At 51.5% G+C, this 21,892-nt stretch overlaps 1 protein-coding gene across 1 annotated transcript; it reads right to left on the reverse strand.

The window, feature by feature from the left end:
- Positions 1–5,864: 5,864 nt before the first annotated feature.
- Dnai2 (dynein axonemal intermediate chain 2) lies at positions 5,865–19,725 on the reverse strand. Its single transcript, XM_042670905.1, has 11 exons — positions 19,529–19,725; positions 18,540–18,701; positions 17,702–17,823; positions 15,978–16,120; positions 15,023–15,136; positions 12,402–12,541; positions 10,887–11,009; positions 9,574–9,797; positions 7,542–7,677; positions 6,996–7,142; positions 5,865–6,107 (listed from the first exon to the last, which is right to left on the reverse strand). The coding sequence occupies exons 1-11, from the start codon at positions 19,709–19,711 to the stop codon at positions 5,865–5,867; spliced, it is 1,737 nt and encodes a 578-aa protein (XP_042526839.1). The 5' UTR covers positions 19,712–19,725.
- Between the last annotated feature and the right edge of the window lie 2,167 nt (positions 19,726–21,892).

The raw sequence follows: 21,892 nt of genomic DNA on the forward strand, positions 1-21,892 counted from the left end.
GGCTCACACCCAGAGGCCAGGCCTTCAGGCCTTAGGTGGACAGGCCGGGACCTGGCCCTCGCCTGGCTTCCTGCCTACTGGAGGAGTCCAACCCCGGGCAAGGAAGTCAGACGCAGCGTGCTCCATTCCTGGTGACAATGGCAACGATGACACACACTCAGGGCGCACAGTGGAAAAGCTTCCTGGCCTCAGGAGGCCCCAGGAAAACAGGATTGCAGCCCCAGCCCTCGGCCTCTGGGAGCTTTGCTTTCCTGCCGCCTCCTGGCCCATTTCCTAGATGATGTGGTGGGGCGGGCAGGGGGAGGGGGTTCTCTGATACTGGTGGTTGGTCTTGGGTGTCATCTGTCCCTCACTGAAGCAGAGCCCAGAAGCCCCTGCACAGACCAGAGAGGAGGTCTTGATTGGGGGACGGTGTCATTTCCCAGAGAAAGAGCTGGGAAAGGTAGCGATCACATCCCTCGGGGCTGTCTCAGATGCCCCGCTCGCACCCAGAGGCAGAGTGTAGTGCCAGCCTGGGCCCTGGGACTGGCTTCCTGGGCTGCCCCTGAGGAACCTGTGTTAGGATAGCTATTAATAAACAGAAGCAGGAAGCAGCTGGTGGCCTCAGGTTTGAGAAATACATAGACCAACTAAAAGGATCTGTAGAAACAGAACCCTGCTTGGGGGACCAGGAGTCACCAGACTTTCTGCTATTCTCTGGTTCAGGCTGCTGTCTGGCGCTGGCAGATTTCAAAGGGGCATGCTACCCCAGGAACTAGGTATAGTTACAAGTGTGCCATGCTTTTATGTGTTTTGTTTTTGGTGCCAGTACTGGCATGTGAACTCAGTCTGTGCTCTAACTTGGCTTTTTTGCTGAAAGCTGGCACTCTGTGAGCCCCTTGACACCTCCACTTCTGTTCTTTTGTTTTTGCTTTTGGGTTTGTGTGTGTGTGTGTGTGTGTAGCTAATTGGAGATAAAAGTGTTACAGATTGTTCTGCCCAGGCTAGTTTTTAATTAGGATCCTCAGAGCTGAGCCTCCTGAGTAGGTAAGATTATAGATGTGAGTTGCCATCGCCAGCCTCATGCTTCAGTTCTAGATCCCTGAATTGACTCTATTTGGATAAGTCATGGAAGCCCCTGGTCAAGTGGTTTTATTGGTAATATTTATTTTCCTTTATAAAAAAAATTCCTCCATGTGCATAAATCCTACCCAGAATATGCTAGGAAGATTAATGGGTAGTATAAGCAGCTTTTAAGGAAAGATTGCTAGAGTTTTATTACTTGAGCTGCTCTTTCTCCACAGCTTTTTGTAGTATATTTTTAATCATTGTGTATGTGAGAGAGAGGGAGAGAGAATGTGTGTGTGTGTGTGTGTGTGTGTGTGTGTGTGTGTGTTGGTGCTGAGGCTTGAACTCAAGGCCTGGGCAGTGTCCTTGAACTTTTTCACTCATGGTTGTCACTCTACCCCTTGAGATACACAGCTCCACTTCTGGCTTTTTTGGTGGTTTCATGAAGCCTTCTTCCCTGTTGTCTCTAACTTACTTCTGTCTCGTTTCTTTCCATTCTCCATGTCAGACCCTCCTCTCCTCCTCCATAAAACTGCTTACACTCTTCCAGGGCCATCCACTTTCCGAGGGAGACACACAAGCGCTGGGCGCTGGGTACACGCTGCCCACACACGTGCTCTGGAATGTGCTCACTCAGCCTGCCCCTTTGCTTCTGTCCCTCCTCTCTGTCCCCACTGCACTGCCTTCAGGCTGTGACTTCAGTCTCACTTCTCAATGACGCCAGCAGCTTGCTGGGCCTCTCTATCTCCTTTTCTCTCTTCCCATCACTTGCCATAGCCTTTCTGTTCTAAAGGCAGCACTACTGTAACCTCCCTGGAAATCCTACGGTGGCTCCCCATTGCCTTCCAAAATGGAGTCTCCCCTTTACCTAGCATCTGGACCTCCCCTGCTTCATCATGCCCCCCCCCCCCCCGTCCCCCTTCCAGCCTCCCATCCCCCACCTCTGCTGTGGTCAGGCTCAGCCATAGCTGTCCTTTAGGCAAGTTCCTGCCGCTCTGTCCTGGAGATCCCTCTTGCGTGCAAGTCTAGTCAAAGTAACTCAATGTGTCCCCCACTCTTAGGACACCAGGGATAATAGCCTGGGTTCTTCCTAATACCTTTTTTTCTTGAGACAAGATCTTGTTATGTGTAGCCCTGCCTTGGTTCCATATATGCTAGGATATGCTAGGATTACAGGCATGTGCCACCACATACGCGCCTGTGTGTGTGTGTGTGCTGGTACTGGGGCTTGAACTTAGAGATTCTCACCTTTGCTTGGCTTTTTTGTGCAAGGCTAGTACTCTACCACTTGAGCCACAAGCTCCACTTCTGGCTTTTTGGTGGTTAATTAGAGTTAAGAATCTCACAGATTATTCTGACCAGTCTGGTTTTGAACCTCAATCCTTACATCTCAGCTTTCTGAACAGACATGGTTATAGGCATGAGCCACTGGTGCCTGGCCATTACAGCTATTTTTATTTTTATTTTTTGTGCCAATCCTGGGGCTTGAACTTAGGGTCTAGGCATTGTCCTTTTGCTATTTTTTGCTCAAGGCTCTACTACTTGAGCCACAGCTCTACTTCTAGTATTTTTGGTAGTTAATTGATGATAAGTCTCTTGAGCTTTGCTGCACGAGCTGACTTCAAACTGGGATCCTCAGATCTCAGCCTCCTGAGTAGCTAGGATTTCGGGCGTGAGCCACTGATGCTCAGCCGTTATAGCTATTTTTATTTTTGCCAGTCCTAGGGACTGAACTCAGGGCCTAGGCACTGTCCTTGAGCTTCTTTTGCTCAAGACTAGCATTCTACCACTTGAACCACAGCTCTACTTTTGGCTTTTTCTGTGTATGTGGTACTGAGGAACTGAACCCAGGCTCTATATATGCTAAGCAAGCATTCTACCACTAAACCACATTCCCAGCCCAATTACAGCTATTTTCTTCTTTTTTCTCTTTCTTTCTTTCTATCGTTCTTTCGTTGGTTGTGGGACTTGAACTCTGGGTCTGGGCACTGTCTCTCAGCTCTTCAGCTCAAGGATAGCACTCTACCACTTGAGCCACAGCGTCACTTCTGGCTTTTTCTGTTTATGTGGTGCTGAGGAATCGAACCCAGGGCCTCATGCATGCAAGGCAAGCACTCTGCCACTGAGCCATCTTCCCGGCCAGATTACAGCTATTTTTAAAGAGTGCTCTGGATCTTTGCCAAGGTCCGCTGACCACCACAGAATTAATGACAGTCGGGGACTTCACCAGGCACAATATTGACTCTGAGATGCCTTCACCCTACCTACTGCTCTACTGAGTGTGGCTTGAGGGCATGCCCATGGCTGTCCACCCATTGTCTACCTGGAGTCTCAGCAGCCCTGAGCAACTGCCTCCCGGGGTGGGGAGTCAACTCCTGGGCTCCCATCCAGTCTGCTCCTCACTAGCCCTGTGGCTGAGGGCCAGTCTCTGCACCTCGCCTGCAGCCTCCCATTTTCTTCTCTGCAGAATAAAGACAGTTGTAGCAAGAACCTTCCAGAAGATTCGAAAGAATTACACGAGCACCTTCAAAAAGCATTCAGGGCAGGACACGTAACCAGCACTGTTGACATGGTGATTATTGATTTAGTTTTTACAAGAAGTAAGGTAATAAAACATGCGCGTGTATGAGGTCGTTCAGCCCCCGCCCCTCCTACTCCCACACATTCCACAGGGGACCTCTGATACGGTGGTGAGCCAAAATGCTGAGAGGGTTGCTTAGAAAGGCCTCTATAGACATGGGCAGTTTTCCTGGTCAGCAGGTAGATGGAGGGGAATCGAAAGCAGGGAGGAGGAACCCTTCTTCCCCCTCTGCAGGAGTTTCTGAGAGCTGGCCATGGCTGGTGCCAGTCCATCGGAGCTTGCACACTTCTGAAGGTAGATGATTGTTGGGGAACAGATGAGAAACAGACTCTAAGGAAATACCTTGGACCAGACCTGAGGCTGTGCACCCTAACATGGAGTGAGCGTTAGGGCGGCCGAGGCAGAAGAGCTGGCCTAGGAACAAGCCCTGTGGGTCTGTGTCTTTCCTCCCTACAAAGGGGTGTTCAGGGCCCCAGTGCACCCCCACTATGATGCTTTAAGGGAGATGCTCAGCTCCCCACTGTAAGACCAGGGAAATGCCAAGAAGGGGGTGAGGAGTGGACCCTGCGGGCGGCGCTGCGGTGGCTACCTAGGCTGGGGACTCTTCGTTGCTCTTAACTTCCTCCCCTGCTTCCTCCTCTACCACCTCTTCTTCTGTCTCCAAGATTAGTGGCTTCTGAGGAAAGAGCAGAGGAAAGTTGGAAAGAGTCAAAAGCAGCCAACTTGTAAGGGGTGTGGAGGAGGTGGGCAGGGCCAGGAGAATCTGCCAGGAGGCTCCCTTCTGTCATGTACAGCTTGAGCAGTCTGGAGCCTGTTCCTCCTGGGTACCTTGGCACCATCATCTGTAATGTGGACCTGGCACCCTGAAGGCCTGGGCTAGCATCAGACACAGGGCGTGAGAAGCCAGCACAGAGAGCAAGGCCTCAGTCCTGGGAGACGCTCTCTGACCTCAGAATTTTGAGCCAACTGCTGAGACTAAGCAAGAGAGGAGGAAGCTGGGCACCAGTGGTTCACGCCTGTAATCCTAGCTACTCAGGAGGCTGAGAGCTGAGGATCATGATTCAAAGCCAGCCTGAGCAGGAAAAGTGTGAAACTGTGTGTGTGTGTGTGTCTGTGTGTGTGTGCTCTGGTCCTAGGGCTTGAACTCAGGACCTGGGTACTGTCCCTGAGCTACTTTTTGCTCAAGGCTAGTGCTCTACCACTTGAGCCACTGCTCTACTTAAGATAAGAGTCTCACAGCCTTTCCTGCCCAGGTTGGTTTTGAACCTTGATCCTCAGCTCTCAGCCTCCTGAGTACTTAGATGCCCAGCCAGATGCCATCTTTACAGCTCAATCTCCTCATTTTCCCAGATGGAAACTAAGGGACCAGGAAGTAAAGCAATTAGCTCAGGCAACAGAGGAAAAAAAAAAGTGTTTTAGAGCTGGAGCAGAGGGCAAAGGCACAATTCAAGCTTCTGACACCAGACCAGCACACCCAATAAGAATGGCAGCCCTTGCTGGGCGCTGGTGGCTCATGCCCATAACCTAGCTACTCAGGAGGCTGAGATCTAAGGATTGCGGTTCAAAGCCAACCTGGGCAGGAAAGTCCGTGAGATTCTTATCTCCAATAAACCACTAGAAAACCGGAAGTGGTGCTGTGGCTCAGGCGGTAGAGCGCTCGCCTTGAGCTGAAGAGTGCAGGGACAGCGCCCAAGCCCAGAGTTCAAGCCCCACGACCGACCAAAAAAAAAAAAAAAAAGAAAGAAAGAATGGCAGCCCTTTCCTCCACGGGACTCAAGGCTCCAGCTCCTTGGATAACTCATGGATCCTAGGTAGCTCAGCACCCATGTTCAAGGTGCATCCTCCATGGTGGGGAGGGAGTAGGCCAGGAGGTACAAAGCAAGGCTCCTGCCCTGGTCTGATTGGAGAAACTGTTCCTCAGGAGGCGGGAAGTCCTCCCACTTGTCCGATGGACAAATGAAGGTCCAATCAGGAAGGAACAGCAAGCAGGCGTGACTCAGGTCCTGCCTCCCCCACCTAGGCCCTAGTGGAGGCCCTTACAAGCTTTGCCTTCTTCTTCTTCTTTGGATAGTCCTGGGGCTTGAATTCAGGGTCTGAACACTGTCCTTGAGCCTCTTTGTGCTCAAGGCTAGTGCTCTAGCACTTAAGCCTCAGCACTACTTCCAGCCTTTTCTGTTTATGCGGTACTGAGGAGTCAAACCCAGGACTTCATGCATGCTAGGCAAACACTCTACCACTAAGCCAAATTCCCAGCCCTTGCCTTCTTCTTCATGGCCTCCACCTCCTTCCTCTTCATCTCTGACTGGATGACACTGAGGAACTCCTCTTCAGCCGTGATGACCAGTTCATCCAAGTTTATGCCCATCTCTTCATCCTTGTGGTCATCATCCTTGCTCTCGGCTTTGCCTTTCTCCTTCAGCCGCATCTCTCGTTGCCTGGCTTCCAGAATCTTCTCTCGCCGGGTCTCCCGCTCAAATATCTGGGACACACAAGGACAGAGTCTGGTAGGAAAGGGTAGGCAGCTGGCAATGCCAGCTCAGGGCCAGATGTCTGCACACAGGGTTAAAGCCAAGGACACAGGGCTAGTTGGGTGCTGGTGGCTCACACCTGTAACCTCAGCTACTTAGGAGGATGAGGTCTAAGGATCATGGTTCCAAGCCAGCCTTGGCAGGAAAGCCTGAAGTGGAGCTGTGGCTCAAGTGATAGAGTACTAGCCTTGGGTGGAAAGGGCAAATGGACAGTGCCCAGACCTTAAGTTCAAGCCCTGATACTCCCAGACAGACAGACAGACAGACAGACAGAGGAGAGGAGAGGAGAGGAGGCTGACTAAACACTGGTCCTGGAGGACTGGAGCAGGGATATAGTTATTCGCTTTCAGGGAGCATGGGGTACATAGGTTACAAGGTAAAGACCGTCCTCTGGACCCTGAGCCCTATGGAGACCCAGCACAGTGGTAAGACCCCTGTCTCCAGCAGAACCAGGATGCTCTCCCAGGACCAGGCCTGCATCCCTGCTGCTGGGGAGTGCACTCAGGGTTGGGAGAAGCAGTCATGGATGCAGTGTCCCTGAGGTTACTTCCATCTGTCTTCTGTATTGAATGGCCCTGCTGTCAAAACCTTCTATTGTTTGGAATTAGCCACATGGACCCAGTCAAAAGGACTTTGATTTACGACCAGGAAATGGAGGCCCTGGGAGGCAAAGGCTTTGGCCTGGGCCCCAGAGCCACACAGGGGCTGAGGCAGGCCAGGTGGACCCCATGCTGCCCCCTGGAGGAGGGAGGTGGGGACACATCTTCCTCATTGCTGTTCTAGGTGCCGGGTCTGGGCACTGCTCACACAGGGCCCTCACCTGGGCGCCTGGCACTTACGGAGGAAGCTATGTTCTTCTCATTCCTCTGGAGGGTGGAGAGTCCGCTGGAAACTTCCAGAAGGGTGGTTGTCCCCAGCTGGGAGCCACAGGCAATGAGACACCCATTGTCCTGCACCCGGAGGCAGAAGAGGGCCTCGTCACACACCTGCTGGGAGGACAGCGCGGGTCAGGAAGAGGAGGAGGAGGAGCACGAACCCCTCTGCGTGGTTACCTGGCTCCGGGGAGCTTCACCTTCCACTCCACGCAGCACCCATGGTGACCCCCACTGCCTGATGCGGTGACATTTGTTGGGAGACTGTCAAGATCTATGGTCTCTGCTGGGCACAGGTGGCTCACGCCTGTAATCCTAGCTACTCAGGAGGCTGAGATCTGAGGATCAGGGTTCAAAGCCAGTCCAGGCAGGAAAGCCTGTGAGACTCTTATCTCCAATGAAGTACCCCCAAAAATCAGGAAGCGGGGCCATGGCTCCAATGGGAGAGCACCAGCCTAGTGCAAAAGAATTAAATCCAAGAAGGATGGGGGGGGGGGGGTGTGTGCACATGACCTTCAGGCTGAGGGCAGGGTCACACTGCTTGAACACAATGTCCCAGATGTCCAGGGTCCCATCCATCTTGGTAGTGAAAAAAACTGCCGGCCTCACAGGGCTCCAGGCTCCATCGGTGAGGTAAGCCATGTGGTATCTGGGGGAAGGGGAGATAGTGCCATGAGTCAGGGTCTGTCATGGGGAGGGATGGAGAGCCTACTCGGAGCTACATACAGCTCCCTTCACCCCAGGCCCTCTTGGGCTCCAAGGCCTCAGAGTCTTTTCTGGGCTGGAAGTTCTTCCTCGGGTCTAACTTGTAGCATGAAAGTCTTTCAAATCCACAGCTCACAGGCTGCTCCTGACAGGGCTATGGGGATGGTCAGGTGTGGATCCTTCTCAGATAACAAGGCCACAGGCACATCTGTACAGCTGTACCTGAACCCTGTCATGGAGCCATACATAGGTGTGGTCAGAGAAAGGGCAGGAAGGAAGTCACAATTCTGAGATCCCAGGAAGGCTATACTTCCTATCTACTTGCTTTGGATTTCCTCAACTCTTATTAGTGAACATAGAACTTAAATAAAGAAAACCAGCCGGGCTGGTGGCTCACACTGAGGAGGCTAAGATCTGAGGATCATGGTTCAAAGCTCAGCCCAGGCAGGAAAGTCCATGAGATTCTTATGTCCAATTAACCAGCAAAAAGCTGCAAGTAGAGGTATGTCTCAATGGTAGAGAGCCAGCCTTGAGTGAAAAAATTTAGGGATAGCACCAGGCTTGAGTTCAAGACCTAGAATTGGCACACATGCACACACGCACACACACATACACACAAAGTAAAAACAAAAATAAACTTTAAAACAAAATAAATCCTCCACATACACACATGTACATATATTTACACATATGTGCACACACGGTAGAGTTCAAGTCTTCCACTCAACCCCATTCTCCCTTCCTGCACAGTGTTACAACTCCAGCTGTGTCGTGTTGACCATGGCTGAGACTTCATTTCCGAGCCATGTGTGCAGTGGTGTGCAAACAACCAGGCTACAGCTAAAAATGATCAGGATAAAAGAAACACTGGAGATTTCTGACAAGCAATGAATAATTGTTTTTTTTTTTTTTTTTTTTTTTTTTTGGGTCCGGTCGTGGGGCCTGAACTCTGGGCCTGGGCGCTGTCCCTCAGCTCTTCAGCTCAAGGCTAGCGCTCTACCACTTGAGCCACAGCGCCACTCCCGGCTTTTTTCTTTTTGCTTATGTGGTGCTGAGGAATCGAACCCAGGGCCTCATGCATGCAAGGCAAGCGCTCTACCACTGAGCCACCTTCCCAGCCCCTTGCAATGAATAATTGTGAGGGCAAATATATTCCAAATGTTTCAGGGGACATGTTTAAACTTTAAAAAAAAAAATGATTCATTGTTTTTACTGACATTTAAACCTCACTGGAATTCTGGTTTGGTTTTGTTGTTGCTTGTTGGATTTTTGTGACAGACCTGGGGCTTGAACTCAGGGCCTAGGCACTGTTTCTGAGCTCTTTTGCTCAAGGCTACCTACCATTTGGAGTCACAGCTCCACTTCCAGTTTTCTAGTGGCTCATTGGAGATAAGAGGCTCACAGACTTTTCTGCCTGGACTGGCTTTGAACCCTGATTCTCAGATCCTAACCTCCTGAGTAGTTAGGATTATAGGTGTGAGCCACCAACACCCAGCTTCTGTCTTTTTTATTTCCTCATTTTATTTCCCAAGCCTTGAACTCTGGTCCTGGGCACTGTCTCAGAGCAAGGCTAGGCACTCTACCACTTGAGTCACAGTGCCATTTCCAGCTTTTACTGTGATTTAATTGGAGATAAGAGTCTCACAGACTTTCCTGCCAGGGCTGGCTTTGAACCACAATCCTCAGATCTGTTGCCTGAGTAGTTAGGATTACAGGTGTGAGCCACCAGCTTCTGGCTTTATATGCTAAATGCTATCAGCAGACAGGTCTCTGAAGTGGCCCCTTGGTCCCCTCCCCTCACTACACCCTATCCCGTCCCTGGCACCCCACCCCTACTCACTTGGTCCACATAATGGATGACTCCCGGCTATCTTCGGACCAGATTCGGGCTGTCCAGTCACCGACGGTCAGGAAGTTCTTGGGGTAGAAGGGGTTCCTCTGGAGGGCGTAGATGGGGCCATGGTGGCCGGAGAAGGTACATACAATCTTTTCCGCGGGGGTCTTGGCCTTGCGGTTGCAGGAAATGACGATCCCCTGCTCAGTGCCCACCATGAACTTGGTTGGCTGTGGAAAGGGTGATGCACATGGAAGGTGCCATGAGACATGAACTCAGGGCGGGGCTGGTACCAGGGCTCTGCCACTATTCCCAGGACCCTGGGTCTCAGGTCTGCTCAGGCAGGTGTTCTGCTCCTAGAAGCTGTCCCTGCCCTTCCCAGCCTCCTTAGATCTCCCTCTGGGGAACCTGCTTGATGATCCTATGCTTAATGAAGCCCTCCCTGGCTCTTCCTGTCCCCAGAGACTAGCTAGTGTCCATTAAGTAATTAGCCAGAAGGATCCTGGAATGTGTGCAGATAGAAGAAAGAAGGCCCAGAGTGGAGTGCGGGGGAGGTGGGGGGGGGGGGCCCTGATCACTCAGAGATAGTCAGAAGCCAAGTGCTGGTGACTCATGCCTATAATCCTAGCTATTCAGGAGATTCCGATCTGAGGACCAAGATTCAAAGCCAGCCTTGTTAGGAAAGTCCATAGGACTCTTATTTTCAATTAACCAGTAAAAAGCCAGAAGTGGAGTTATAGCTCAAGTGGTAGAGTGCTAGCTGTGAGTAGAGAAGTTAAGGGACAGTGCCCAGGCCCTAGGACTTCAAGCCCTAGAATTGGCACACAAATTAATAGAGCCAGTTGCTGGTGGCTTGCACCTGTAGTCCTAATGACTCCGGAGGCTGAGATCTGAGGATCGCAGTTCAAGCAATCCGGGCCAGGAAAGTCAGAGAGACTCCTGTCACCAATTAATCACCAGAAAATGGGAAGTAGCACTGTGGCTCAAAGTGGTAAAGCAAAAAAGCTCAGGGAGAGCACTCAGGCCCTGAGTTCAAGCCTCACAACTGAAAGATAGATAGATAGATAGATAGATAGATAGATAGATAGATAGATAGATAGATAGATCCTGTTCAGTTTAAGACTATCCTCTGTTCCACTGGGAGAATGGTGGCCTTCCTCAAGAAGCTCTGCTGCCCCCTACTGGAAGGTTGTTATAAAGCCCACAGAGGAGGGACTCAGCCATGAAGGCCCTTTGAGGGCCTGGCTGAGGCAGAGTGTAGGTGGGGAACAGGTATCCAGACAAAGGGAATAGAGGAAGGCAGAACAAGAAACACTCACCAACGTAGACTCGAACTCCAGGGAGATGGCACCCAAGGCATTTTCCAGATTCTCCTTTCTGGTGATGTCCATGATCACAACCTCGGTGGGCTCACTTATCTTTCGGATGTCCCACCACATGACCTGGCAAGGAGGCCAACTCTGAGGCCTCGAGGTCTCTTTGCCCCCTGTCTGACTTCCCAGGGCACAAAGGATGTGGGTACCATGAGCAAACAACCCTCTGAGACCCGCTGCTGTGGGCCACAGGTCCCAGACCATCAGTAACAATGACTAGCTGCAAAAAGAAAAATCCCGATGCCGTGGCCTCACCCCAGCCTTGCCAGGTGTGGGCCCAAGAATCTGCATTCTTCAGGGCTCCTCACATGCAGCGTGACAAAAAGCAGACTTAGGATGTGACTCGGTAATGAATGCTGCAGAAAAATCTGCGCCTGTGTACGAAACTCCAGCTATCGACATATTCTTCTGCTATGCATTTTCCCATAACCACAAAATGTAAGATCCGCTTAAATAAATTACGAGATAGCTGGACCCTCCTGACCCTGGAGGCAGGGGGCAGCGGTTTATGACGTGTGAGACCAACTCCAAAGGCAGAGCTGGAAACTAGCGCCCTGGGGAGGGGCTGGGGGTTGTGGACACAAGACGGGAGCAGGATTTCCTGGACTGTCTTTTTGTCTGTTTGAGGTTTGGTTTGTGTGCACATTATTATGCTATTAGGCTAAAGGGCTGGAGGAAGTTGGTATAGCTCAGAGGTAGGAGTGCTTGCCTAGCATGATTGAAGCCTTAAGTTTGATTTCCAGAACTGCAAAATAAAATAAGATACAAAGAAACATCCTCTGGATGATGTGTGTGTGTGTGTGTGTGTGTGTGTGTGTGTGTCTGTCTGTCTGTCTGTCTGTCTGTGTCTGTATGTGTGTCTCTGTGTATAATTGGAAGTAAGTCTCATGGACTTTCTTGCCCTGGCTGGCTCTAAACCAGTATCTTCAGATCTCGGCCTCCTGAGTAGCTAGATTACAGGCACTAGCCTCTGATGCCTGGATGGATTATTTCTTTTTAATGCACTGCTGAGGATTGAACCCAGGGCCATGCACATGCTCAGTGCTGAAGATTGAACCCAGGGCCTTGCACATGCACAGTGCTCAGTGCTGAAGATTGAACCCAGGGCCTTGCACGTGCACAGTGTTGAGCCTTGCACATGCTCAGTGCTGAAGATTGAACCCAGGGCCATGCACATGCTCAGTGCTGAGGCTTGAACCCAGGACCTTGCACATGCACAGTGCTCAGTGCTAAAGATTGAACCCAGAACCTTGCACGTGCACAGTGCTGAGCCTTGCACATGCTCAGTGCTGAAGATTGAACTCAGGGCCTTGCACAGTGCTCAGTGCTGAAGACTGAACCCAGGGCCTTGCACATGCTAGGCCAGTGCTTACATCCCCAGGCCCCTGGGTGATTCTGAGGGACAGCAGGGAACCATGTGTGTGAGCCCTGCCCTCTTCCCCGGGCCTGGCCGGCTGGTACCTGCCCATCTGTGGAAGCCGAGAAACATTCAGTGCCTGTCTTCGACTGCAGCCAGATACTGCCGTACACAGGATCTCGGTGGCTAAACTCGATGGTGGACAGCTCTGCCACCAGGCTGCCCTTGCGTGTGTCCCAGAAGGCTGGTGAGAGGGAAGCAAGCGGAGGTGAGGGAGATGCAGGCTTCCCTCCCTCAGGGGGAGAGCAGGGCTGCATGGCTGGCCTCTCTAGTTTTGGCAAGTATGTGGATTTCCCCCCCCCCCCCAAACCAAAGCTAGGTCCTGCTGGATGCTAGTGGCTCACACTTGTAATCCTAGCTACTCAGGAGGCTGAGATCTGAAGATTATAGTTCAAAGCCAGCCTTGGCAGTAAAATCTGTGAGATTCTTATTTCCAATTCACCAGCAAAAAGCTGGAAGTAAAGGTGTGGCTTAAGTGGTTGTAGCACCAGCCTTGAGTGGAAAAACTAAGGGAGATCGAGAGCCCTTGAGTTCAAGCCCCAGATACCGGCATAATAGAGGCTAAGTTCCAATCAGCTTTGAGTTTTCTGAATCTCTGGAAGAGATCCATGGAGTGCAAGCCTTACTCAGAGTGCTGTGTCCCTACTGTGTGCTGAGTGTGGCCTGCCACGGTGGGGAAGCCTCTGGGAATAGACTGGCCAGTCCCAGGGGAGGTGGAAGGGGACTTGCATGATGCCCAGACCTTGATGGCTACCGTAGAAAGAAATGGACAGGGTGCTCCGGCAGGCCTTGGGCATGAACTGACAGGGAGCTAAGATGGAGGGCGGGCCTGCGGCGGAACAGGCCAGGTAGAGGAGTAAAGACAGGCTCTACTTAGGCTAAAAGCACACCAAGAAGCCCTGGTCAGAAGATGTGGGCAAATAGAATACAATTGATATGAGCTTCTAGACCTTTCTTTGCTGCCTCCAGAGAGCAACTCTGTCTCTACTGTGACTGTGCAGGGTGCTTTGCCCACAAAGCCGAGGCCTGTCTGCTTTCTGTCCTCGTGGATGGATTCGGTTTTCATTTCCCTGCGCATGCACACGGGTGTGCGTGCACCCAGGACCTGCCCTCTTACTCTGCCCATTCTGCTTTTGCAGAAGATCAAAAGCATCAGAAACTTTGACTTAAGAGCCCTTAAGATAGAAGCCTTAGTCAGGCACCAGTGGCTTACTCCTGTAATCCGAGCTACTCAGGAGGTTGAGATCTGAGGATGGAGGTTCGAAGCCAGCCTGGGCAGGAAAGTCTGTGAGACTCTTATCTCTAACTAGCAAAAAGCTGGAGGCGGAGCTGTGGTTCAATGGGCAAATTGCCAGCCTTGAGCATATAAAGCTCAGGAACAGTGCCAAGACCATGAGTTCAAGCCCTAAGACCAGCACACACACACACACACACACACACACACACACACAGGTCTGGCCTGTGCTTTCTTGCTTGGCATGCTTGGGCATGGCAGCCCCTTGGGGTCCTGTGCCCTCAGATACCCTCCCAGCCCCTTCCTCCAGCAGCACAGCTCCAGAGCCTAGGCTGCACTGAGCACTGAGTGGGACATGAATAATGAGTAAGGCCAGGCTCCTGAATAAATCATGGCAGCGCTGCTCTGCTCTGGTCTTTCTGGAGTTCCGGCACCCAGATAATTTGGCAGGGAAACTGACAGGAGCCCTGGTCTGATCCACGGCCTCTGCTTCTCAGAGAGGAGGCTGCAGCTCTGAGGCGGAGGCCAAGGGCCTTAGAAGACCTGCCCAGCCTGGCCCAGAGCATATGCTCCTCTCCTCCCCTCCTCTCTGACGTCCAAAACCATCCAGGTCTCCCCATGCATCTCCCAAGATGGGGTTCCATAGTGCTCCCACTATCCCTTAGACTTGGTCCCTAGTATATTTGGGGAAGAAAAATGTTCCTGGGGTTTGAACTCAGGGCCTTATTCTAGCTGGGCAGGGACTCTACTGCTTGAGTCATGTCCTTCTCAACTCTTTCTTTGCGCTGGGGATTTGAACTTTGCACTTGTTCAACTTGTTTGCTCAACTGGTGCTCTACCACCTGAGCCATGTCTCCAGCCTGGCTTTTTGCTGGTTCTTTAGGAGATGGAGTCTAGCAGGCTTTTCTGCCTGAATTGGCTTTGAAGTATGATCCTCTGCACCTCAGCCTTCTGAGTAGCTAGGATTCCAGGTGTGCAGCACCACACTCGTCAGCTCTGATTACTATTATTATTTTACATGGTTATTACAAAATTGATGCACAGAAATGTACTATTTTGTAAGTCAGGTAAGGAGTGCATTTCTTTTTGGACAACGTCACTCCTTCCTTCCCTAGCTCTGATTATGTTTGAGATAAGAGTCTCATTTCCCCCCCCCCATCCCCCCTCATCCCTCCCCCTCCCCAAGTAGCAGGGAGGGCAAGCCTCATTAAGTTACTCTGAGCTTTTTCTGTGGAGACGGGGGCTTGGGATGGCCTCTAACCTCGATCCTCCTCATCTCCCATCTTCCGAACAGCTAGGATTATAGACCTGAGGCTCAGTACCCAGTCTTGATAGTTGTTAAAAGCCTTTTTATTTTGTGCTAATATTAGACTTACTTAGAGTGATCACACCATGGCTAATTATTGGCTGAGAGCCGGGGTCCCTCCTTACCTATCTGCCCATTGTAACAGCCCCCCAGGAGCACGTGGGTGTCTTTGGGGTTGTACTCCAAGGTGACGAGCGGAGAGGAGGGCTTCAAGGCAATCTCAGGCCTATTGGGGTTTTCTATAGAATGGGAAGAAAAAAAAAGTCACATCAGGCTGGAACAGAAAAGACAGGGTCAACTGGTTTAACCTCTTCTACAGGTGGGGGTGGCAAAGGAGCCAGGATGCCCCTCTTCTACCTTCTTGGCTCTCCCCTACCCTCTCTTTTTGGCAAGGGGGGGTTACCTGTAGTAGGACTTGAACTCAGGGCCTCAGGCTCAAGGCTGGTGCTCTACCATTTGAGCCACAGCTCTAGATCTGGTTCTTTGCTGAAGATAAGAGTCTCAAGGATGGGCTGGGAAGGTGGCTCAAGTGGTAGAGTGCTTGCCTTGCATGCATGAGGCCCTGGGTTTGATTCCTCAGTATCACATAAGCAGTAAAAACTGGAAGGGGCGCTGTGGCTCAAGTGGTAGAGCACTCGCCTTGAGCTAAATTGCTGAGGAACAGCGCCCAGGCCCAGAGTTCAGGTCTCATGATTGACAAAAATAAATAAAAAAAAGAATCTCAAGGACTTTCCTGCCTGGGCTGGCTTCAAACTGAGCTCAGATCTCAGCCTCGTGAGGAACTTCAAGGACAGGTGTGAGCCACCGGCACCAGGTAGAGCACCTATGGAGCCTAGGCAGGGGCCTAGGTTCAATCTCTAGCACTGGAAGAAAAAAATTGACACAAAAAAGTCAGGAATTGAGAGGGATTTCCTGCTCCTGACTGGACAGCACCTGAGCCCAGGCAGGAAAGGAAGTGGACACAACAGGACCGGAAGAGTGCCTTCCCTCAGGCCTGTATCTTTGACTCTCTTTCTAGCCTCTGGACTGGTTCCCTAGTCCTCCCTGGGGCCTCCCGGTGGAACCCCCTCTTCTCCTCACCCAGGTCCCAGATATAGGATTCATAGCTCATGTCCTCAGGCACTCGCTGGAAATCCAGGCACGAGTACGCCACTGCCAACTTCCTGTTGCCATCTGGGTGCCAGGAGAGGTGCGTGGCTGTCCGCTTGATTTCTTGAGGGTCCCTTCAGAGGGGGGAGCAAGGAGGGCAGAAGACTGAAAGGTGGGGCTCCCTCAATTCCTTACTGAGTAGATTTGTTTTTCCTTACAAAGCTCCAATATATCCTTCAAAATCTCCTTCACTCAGATACAACTGATTTTACAAATAAAGTTGTCAAAACTCCCATAAATGGAAAAACCATCCAAGCCAGCCTGGGCAGACAAGTCTGGGACACTCTTTTTTTTTTTGGGGGGGGGGGGTCTGGTCGTGGGGCCTGAACTCTGGGCCTGGGCTCTGTCCCTCAGCGATTCAGCTCAAGGCTAGTGCTCTACCACTCGAGCCACAGTGCCACTTCCGGCTTTTTTCTTTTTTCTTATGTGGTGCTGAGGAATCGAACCCAGGGCCTCATGCATGCAAGGCAAGCGCTCTACCACTGAGCCACCTTCCCAGCCCCAGGGAGACTCTTATCTCCAATGAACCACTAGAAAACTGGAAGTGGCGCTGTGGTTCAAAGTGGTAGAGTGCTTGCCTTGAACAAAAGAGCTCAGGGACAGCACCCAGGCCTTGAGTTCAACCCCCATGACTGACAGAAAAAAAGAAAGGCCACATTGTTCACCACTCAACTACATGACATTCTGGAAAGCGCCAAACCAAGAGATAATGAAAAGACCAGGGGTTGGAGGAGGCAGGCAGGGCAGCCTTCGGCTAGAGGACTCCCCTGGACAGTGAAACCATTCTGTAGCATACTGTCATGGTAGAAACATCACTCATTCGACATTTGTCACAACCCACAGAATGTGACCAATCCCAAGGAATCCCAGAATATCACTTCTGTAATTCTAGCTATTCAGGAGGCTGAGATCTGGAGGATCACAGTTCAAAGGCAGCCCAGTCAGAAAAGTCCATGAGAATCTATCTCCAATTACGCTTAATGGTAATGTCAGGATGGAAGTGTGGCTCAGGAGGTAGAGCACCAGCCAAGCAATTATATGGATTAAAAATGAAGCTCTCTGAGTTCAAACCCCAATATCAGACACCCCCCCCCAAAGAAAATAAAACAATAAACTATGGACTCTGGCTGTTGATCCCATTCGTTTTACCAGCTGCATAGTATTCCCTAGGTGTACCAGAGTTGCTGGGCAGCCTGTACTGATGGACTTAGCTTGTTCCAGCTCTGGCCAACACACACACACACATACACACACACACACACACACACACACACACACACACACACACACATTCCTGCTGCAAGGAATTCCTATATGCAGGGATTTCACACGCATAACACCGATTAAGACCTGTGGTCAAACTGCTGTCCTTGGAGTTGACACCCAGGAACGTAGGACGAGTGACCTCTCTGCCCTCCATGCTGTGAGGTCCAGCGCTTCTGGCTGACTCCAGGGCAGGAACTAACCCCACCTGTACACAGCCTGCACATCCTTGATGCTCTTCCCCACTGGGGGTGGGGTGGGGGAGGGGGCACGAGGCACATCTCTGTTGGGCACCTGTCACTCTGCCCCTGGTGAAGTGAATAATGCCCAGGGCATGGAGCGCCCACCCGGGGGACTGGCAGTGGCCCAGAGCCTGCTTCCAGGGGAACTACCTGAAGACATTGAGTGTTTTGGCTGAAGGGGCCTCCTCCGTCACCTCCACAGCTTCCTCGTCATCGAAATACTCCTCGTAAATGTTGATGGCATTGTTCTGCTTGATGCAGTGCTCCATGATCTGGGGGGAACATACCGGGAGTCCTTTGCCCATCCTTCTCTCTGTGCTGCTGCTTTTTTTTGGTCGGTCGTGGGACTTGAACTCTGGGCCTGAGCGCTGTCCCTCAGCTCTTCAGCTCAAGGCGAGCGCTCTACCACTTGAGTCACAGCACCACTTCCAGTTTTCTAGTGGTTTATTGGAGATAAAGAGTCTCACAGACTTTCCTGTCCGGGTTGGCTTTGAACTTCTATCCTCAGATCTCAGCCTCCTGAGTAGCTAGGATTACAGGCGTGTACCACTGGCACGAGGCACTTTTTTTGTGTGTGTACCAAGACTTGAATTCAGAACCTCCTGCTTGCCCACCTTGCTTGGTCACAGCTGTCATGCTACTACTCGAGCCACACCACCTCCAGACCTGCTTTTTGTTGGTAATTTTTTGGAGCTAGAGTCTAGTGAACTTTGTCTCCCTGGGTTGGCTTTAAATAGCTCTCAGCCTCCTGAAGAGCTGTGATCACAGGTGTGAGCCACCAGTGGCTGACTCAGTTTGTGCATTTTGGATGGACGGGGGCAGTATTTATTGATGGATGTTTGAGGGCAAAGCGGTATAAGGATTGTCATTCTCCCTCCCCTCGATAGACACAGAAGCCCACGAAGGTCAGGAACGGCAGGGGTATGGCAGGCCCGGTGGACACTGAAGTTGGGGTGAGGCCCGTGGCTGGAGCTGGGGGAAGGCTTACGCAGCCCAGCTGCATGATGGCGTTGATGTAGTTCTCATCCTTCTCCACTTTCTTGCGGAATCGGATGGTCTGCTCCAGCTCCAGGGGGTTCACGTCCTTGGGCCAGCCCCCCTCGACGTGATTAACCCCCCGGGTCTCCATCTCGAAGCGCTCTGTATTGGCCTGAACAGAGAGCCAATAGGTGAGCGCCACAGGAGAGAAGACACTGGCCACCTCTACAAACCATGACCCTGGGCTTGCAGGACCCTGAGCAACCAAGGATGGACTACCAAGGGCCCTCGCTAAAGCTGCTTAGCGAGAACTTTCTAATTTGTGCCTGGTTTGGGTTGCTACTTATTTTGTTTTGCGTGGGGCTTGAACACTGGGCTTGGGCTCTGTCCCTCAGCTCTTCAGCTCAAGGCCAACACTCTACCACTTGAGCCACAGTGCCACTTCCATTTTCTGGTGGTTTATTGGAGATAAGAGTCTCATAGACTTTCCTGCCTGGACTGCCTTTGAACCATGATCCTCAAATCTCAGCCTCCAGAGTAGCTAGGATTACAGGCATGAACCAAGGGTGCCAGGCTCATCTAAACTAATTACACTGGGACCAGCCACACCCAAATGGAAGGTGTTTTGGTCCAGTTGAGCATGGCTGTCACACAGGTGTTTAGGGACATGATAAAGTGGGTGATCTCATTCTGCCCAATTTTCTCTCAGCAGCTACTGACCTAGCCCCCTGGTTCATGGGCGGGACTTCTCTGGGTCTCCCCAGAGCATCTAGAACCCCACGCACCCTGGCTGGAACTTCCTGTGGCCTACTCCTAAGAGATGGGTTCTCTTTCCTCTGAATCCCCTGAATTCCTCCCCCACACCCAATGCCCAAAGTGACTCAAGGCTGGCCTTCCCCACTTCTAGCACCTGTACAAGGCTATTGTCACCGGCTCCCAGGGGGCCAGGACACCTGGTTGCTCTGGCCCCCAGCCCGGGGCATGGGAAGCGGGACCCACCTCGTGCTCTGACATGCTGGCGGAGCACTGGATGCCCTTGTCCACTGGGTTGCGCTCCACGAACTGCAAGGCCAGGTCCGGGTTGGGCGTGATGTCGATGTTGAGCTCGGCCTGGCGGTCTGAGAAGTTGCATTGCTTCCCAAACTCACTGCGCTTCTTGAGATACACGTACACAATCTCCATGGCAACAGCTGCTGCAGGGGGGAGAGGGGGAGACAGGGCTATGGGGCTGCACCTGCCCCTGCCCCTACTCCTGGGGCAGCTCCAGTGGTGTGATCTGGCTTCCAAAGGGTGGCAGAGACCCTACGGGAGATCCCCCCCCCCCCCAGAAGCTACCTTTGTATTTTAAAACCCCATCTGAGCTGCAGTGCTGGTGGCTCACACCTATAATCCTAGCTACTCAGAAGGCAAAGAAGTGAGGATCATGGTTTGAAACCAACTTAAGTCTGTGAGACTCTTATCTCCAACCAGCAAAAAACTGCAAGAGGAGGTGTGGCTCAAGTAAAAAAAAAAGTGCCAGTCTCTGAATTCAAGTCCCAGTACTGGCACAGCACAAAACAAAAGCCAACCAACCAACCAACCCAGCATAATGGCAAACTGCTTCTAGCACCAACTTGAGTCAGACTCTAGCAGCTTCTCTCCTGGGTGGAAGCAGTGACAGAGGGGTGAGGGGAGGCGCCCACAGCAGCAGGGGGCCCTCAGGTCTTTTTCTTGTCAGTTGTGGGGCTTGAACTCGAGTCCTGGGTGCAGTCCCTGAGCCTTTTTGCTCAAGGTTAAGAGCTCTACCACTTTCAGCCACAGCACCACTTCTGGTTTTCTGGTGGTTAATTGGAAATAAGAGTCTTATGGGCTCTCCTGCCCAGGCTGGCTTAGAGCAGCGATCTTCAAATCTCAGCCTCCTGAGTAGCTAGGATTACAAGTCTGAGCCACCAGTGCCTGGTTCCTGATATCTTTCTTTTACGCTAAGATAGGACTTTGGGGAAAAAGCATGCAAAGTTAATTAAATTCTTCCCCTGTGCCTCCCAGGGAAGGTTGCAGGACCTAGCATTGCTTCAGCCTCTTTCCCTCGCTGTCTCTGTCTTTTCCTTGTCTGTCGGTGTGTCTGCCTGTCTCCTCTTTCCTCCCTCTTTCAACAAAGAGGCTTGGGAGAAGGAGGAAACTCCAGGAAGACAAAAATAGCCTCTTCATCCCCATCAGATTTTTAACAGTTTTGCTCTCCCAAGGCGGAGTCCTGAGGGAGAACACTGGCTTTGTTTTGGTTGGAGGCAGACAGAGGCTGGCCCCAATATGGGAGACCGCCCCAGCGCCAGCAAGGCATGAAGATGAATAGTGAGAGAGGTCAGCCAAGCGGGTGGAAGGGGAGGCTCCCCTTTCTTGGGAGACAATTAGTATGAGGCAGATGTCCCCATACTGTTCAGCAGGGGCTGAACAGAAGGCCTGGAAAGAGGGGCAGCAGTTGTGTTGACTGCTGCCTGGCTTTTCAGAGGGTGCCTGACCTCTGTGGGAAACTGGAGGCCTACAGGGCTGCACAGCACTCAGATGAGCTACCGGCCGGGAGTCAGACTGGAACCTTTACTCACTATCGAAATAAAATTCACAGTGGGTGTGGAGGTGCGTGCCTGTAATCTCTGCCCTTGGGAGTCTAAGCCGACCTAAAAGATGCTTTTGCTAGCTCCTACGAATTAACTAAAAGCTCCCCAACTTTTTGCCCTTAGATCAGAGCTATTCTCTACTGCAGTCAGTTTTGCAATCATCTTGGGCTGCAAGAAAGACTATATTCACTGATAAAGCATTGTGTGTGTATAGGTGTGTGTGGGGGTTGGGTATGTGGGTGTGTGGGTGTGTGCATGTGTGCATGCACCAGTACTGGAGTTTGAACTCAGGGTCTGGATGATGTCCCTTAGCTTCTTCACTCAAGGCTGGCACTCTACTACTTGACCTATACCTCTAATTTCAGTTTTTTGGGTGGTTAATTGGCGATGAGTCTCCTGGACTTTTCCTGCCTGGCCTGGCTTCACATCCTGGTCCTCAGATCTCAGCCTTCTTGAGTAGTTAGGATTACAGGTGTGAGCCACTATCCTATTTATTTGGCATATAGAGTGAATGGCTGGACCTAACTTTGAATTCCTTGACTTTGGGCCTAGGGGTCTAAAACTGACTTCAGGAGGGTGAAGCAGAATGATTGTGATTTTGAGGTTTCTCTGGGCTACATAGCTAATCCCTGTCTTACACACCCCCTTCACCCCATTGCTGATAGAATGGGCAGACTCATTTCTGGAGAAGAAAGGACCCCTGCGGCTTAACAGGAAGTGTGTTTCTCCAGTGTGGAGAAAGGCAGGAAGAGGGTCTCCATTCCTGGGCTGG

Source organism: Dipodomys spectabilis, unplaced genomic scaffold, assembly GCF_019054845.1.
Source record: "Dipodomys spectabilis isolate Male_0828 unplaced genomic scaffold, ASM1905484v1 ptg000018l, whole genome shotgun sequence".
Classification (NCBI taxonomy): Eukaryota; Metazoa; Chordata; class Mammalia; order Rodentia; family Heteromyidae; genus Dipodomys; species Dipodomys spectabilis.

Bases quoted from the DNA above. Each gene is read 5' to 3' on its own strand.
- Dnai2 (XM_042670905.1), bottom strand. From the start codon at position 19,711: ATGGAGATTGTGTACGTGTATCTCAAGAAGCGCAGTGAGTTTGGGAAG. The intron at 9,798-10,886 runs GTGAGTGTTTCT...CCCTTTCCACAG, and splicing joins TGGAGTTCGAGTCTACGTTG to CCAACCAAGTTCATGGTGGG. The intron at 7,143-7,541 runs GTCATGTGCACA...TCCTCCCAGCAG, and splicing joins ACCCTGCCCTCAGCCTGAAG to GTGTGTGACGAGGCCCTCTT.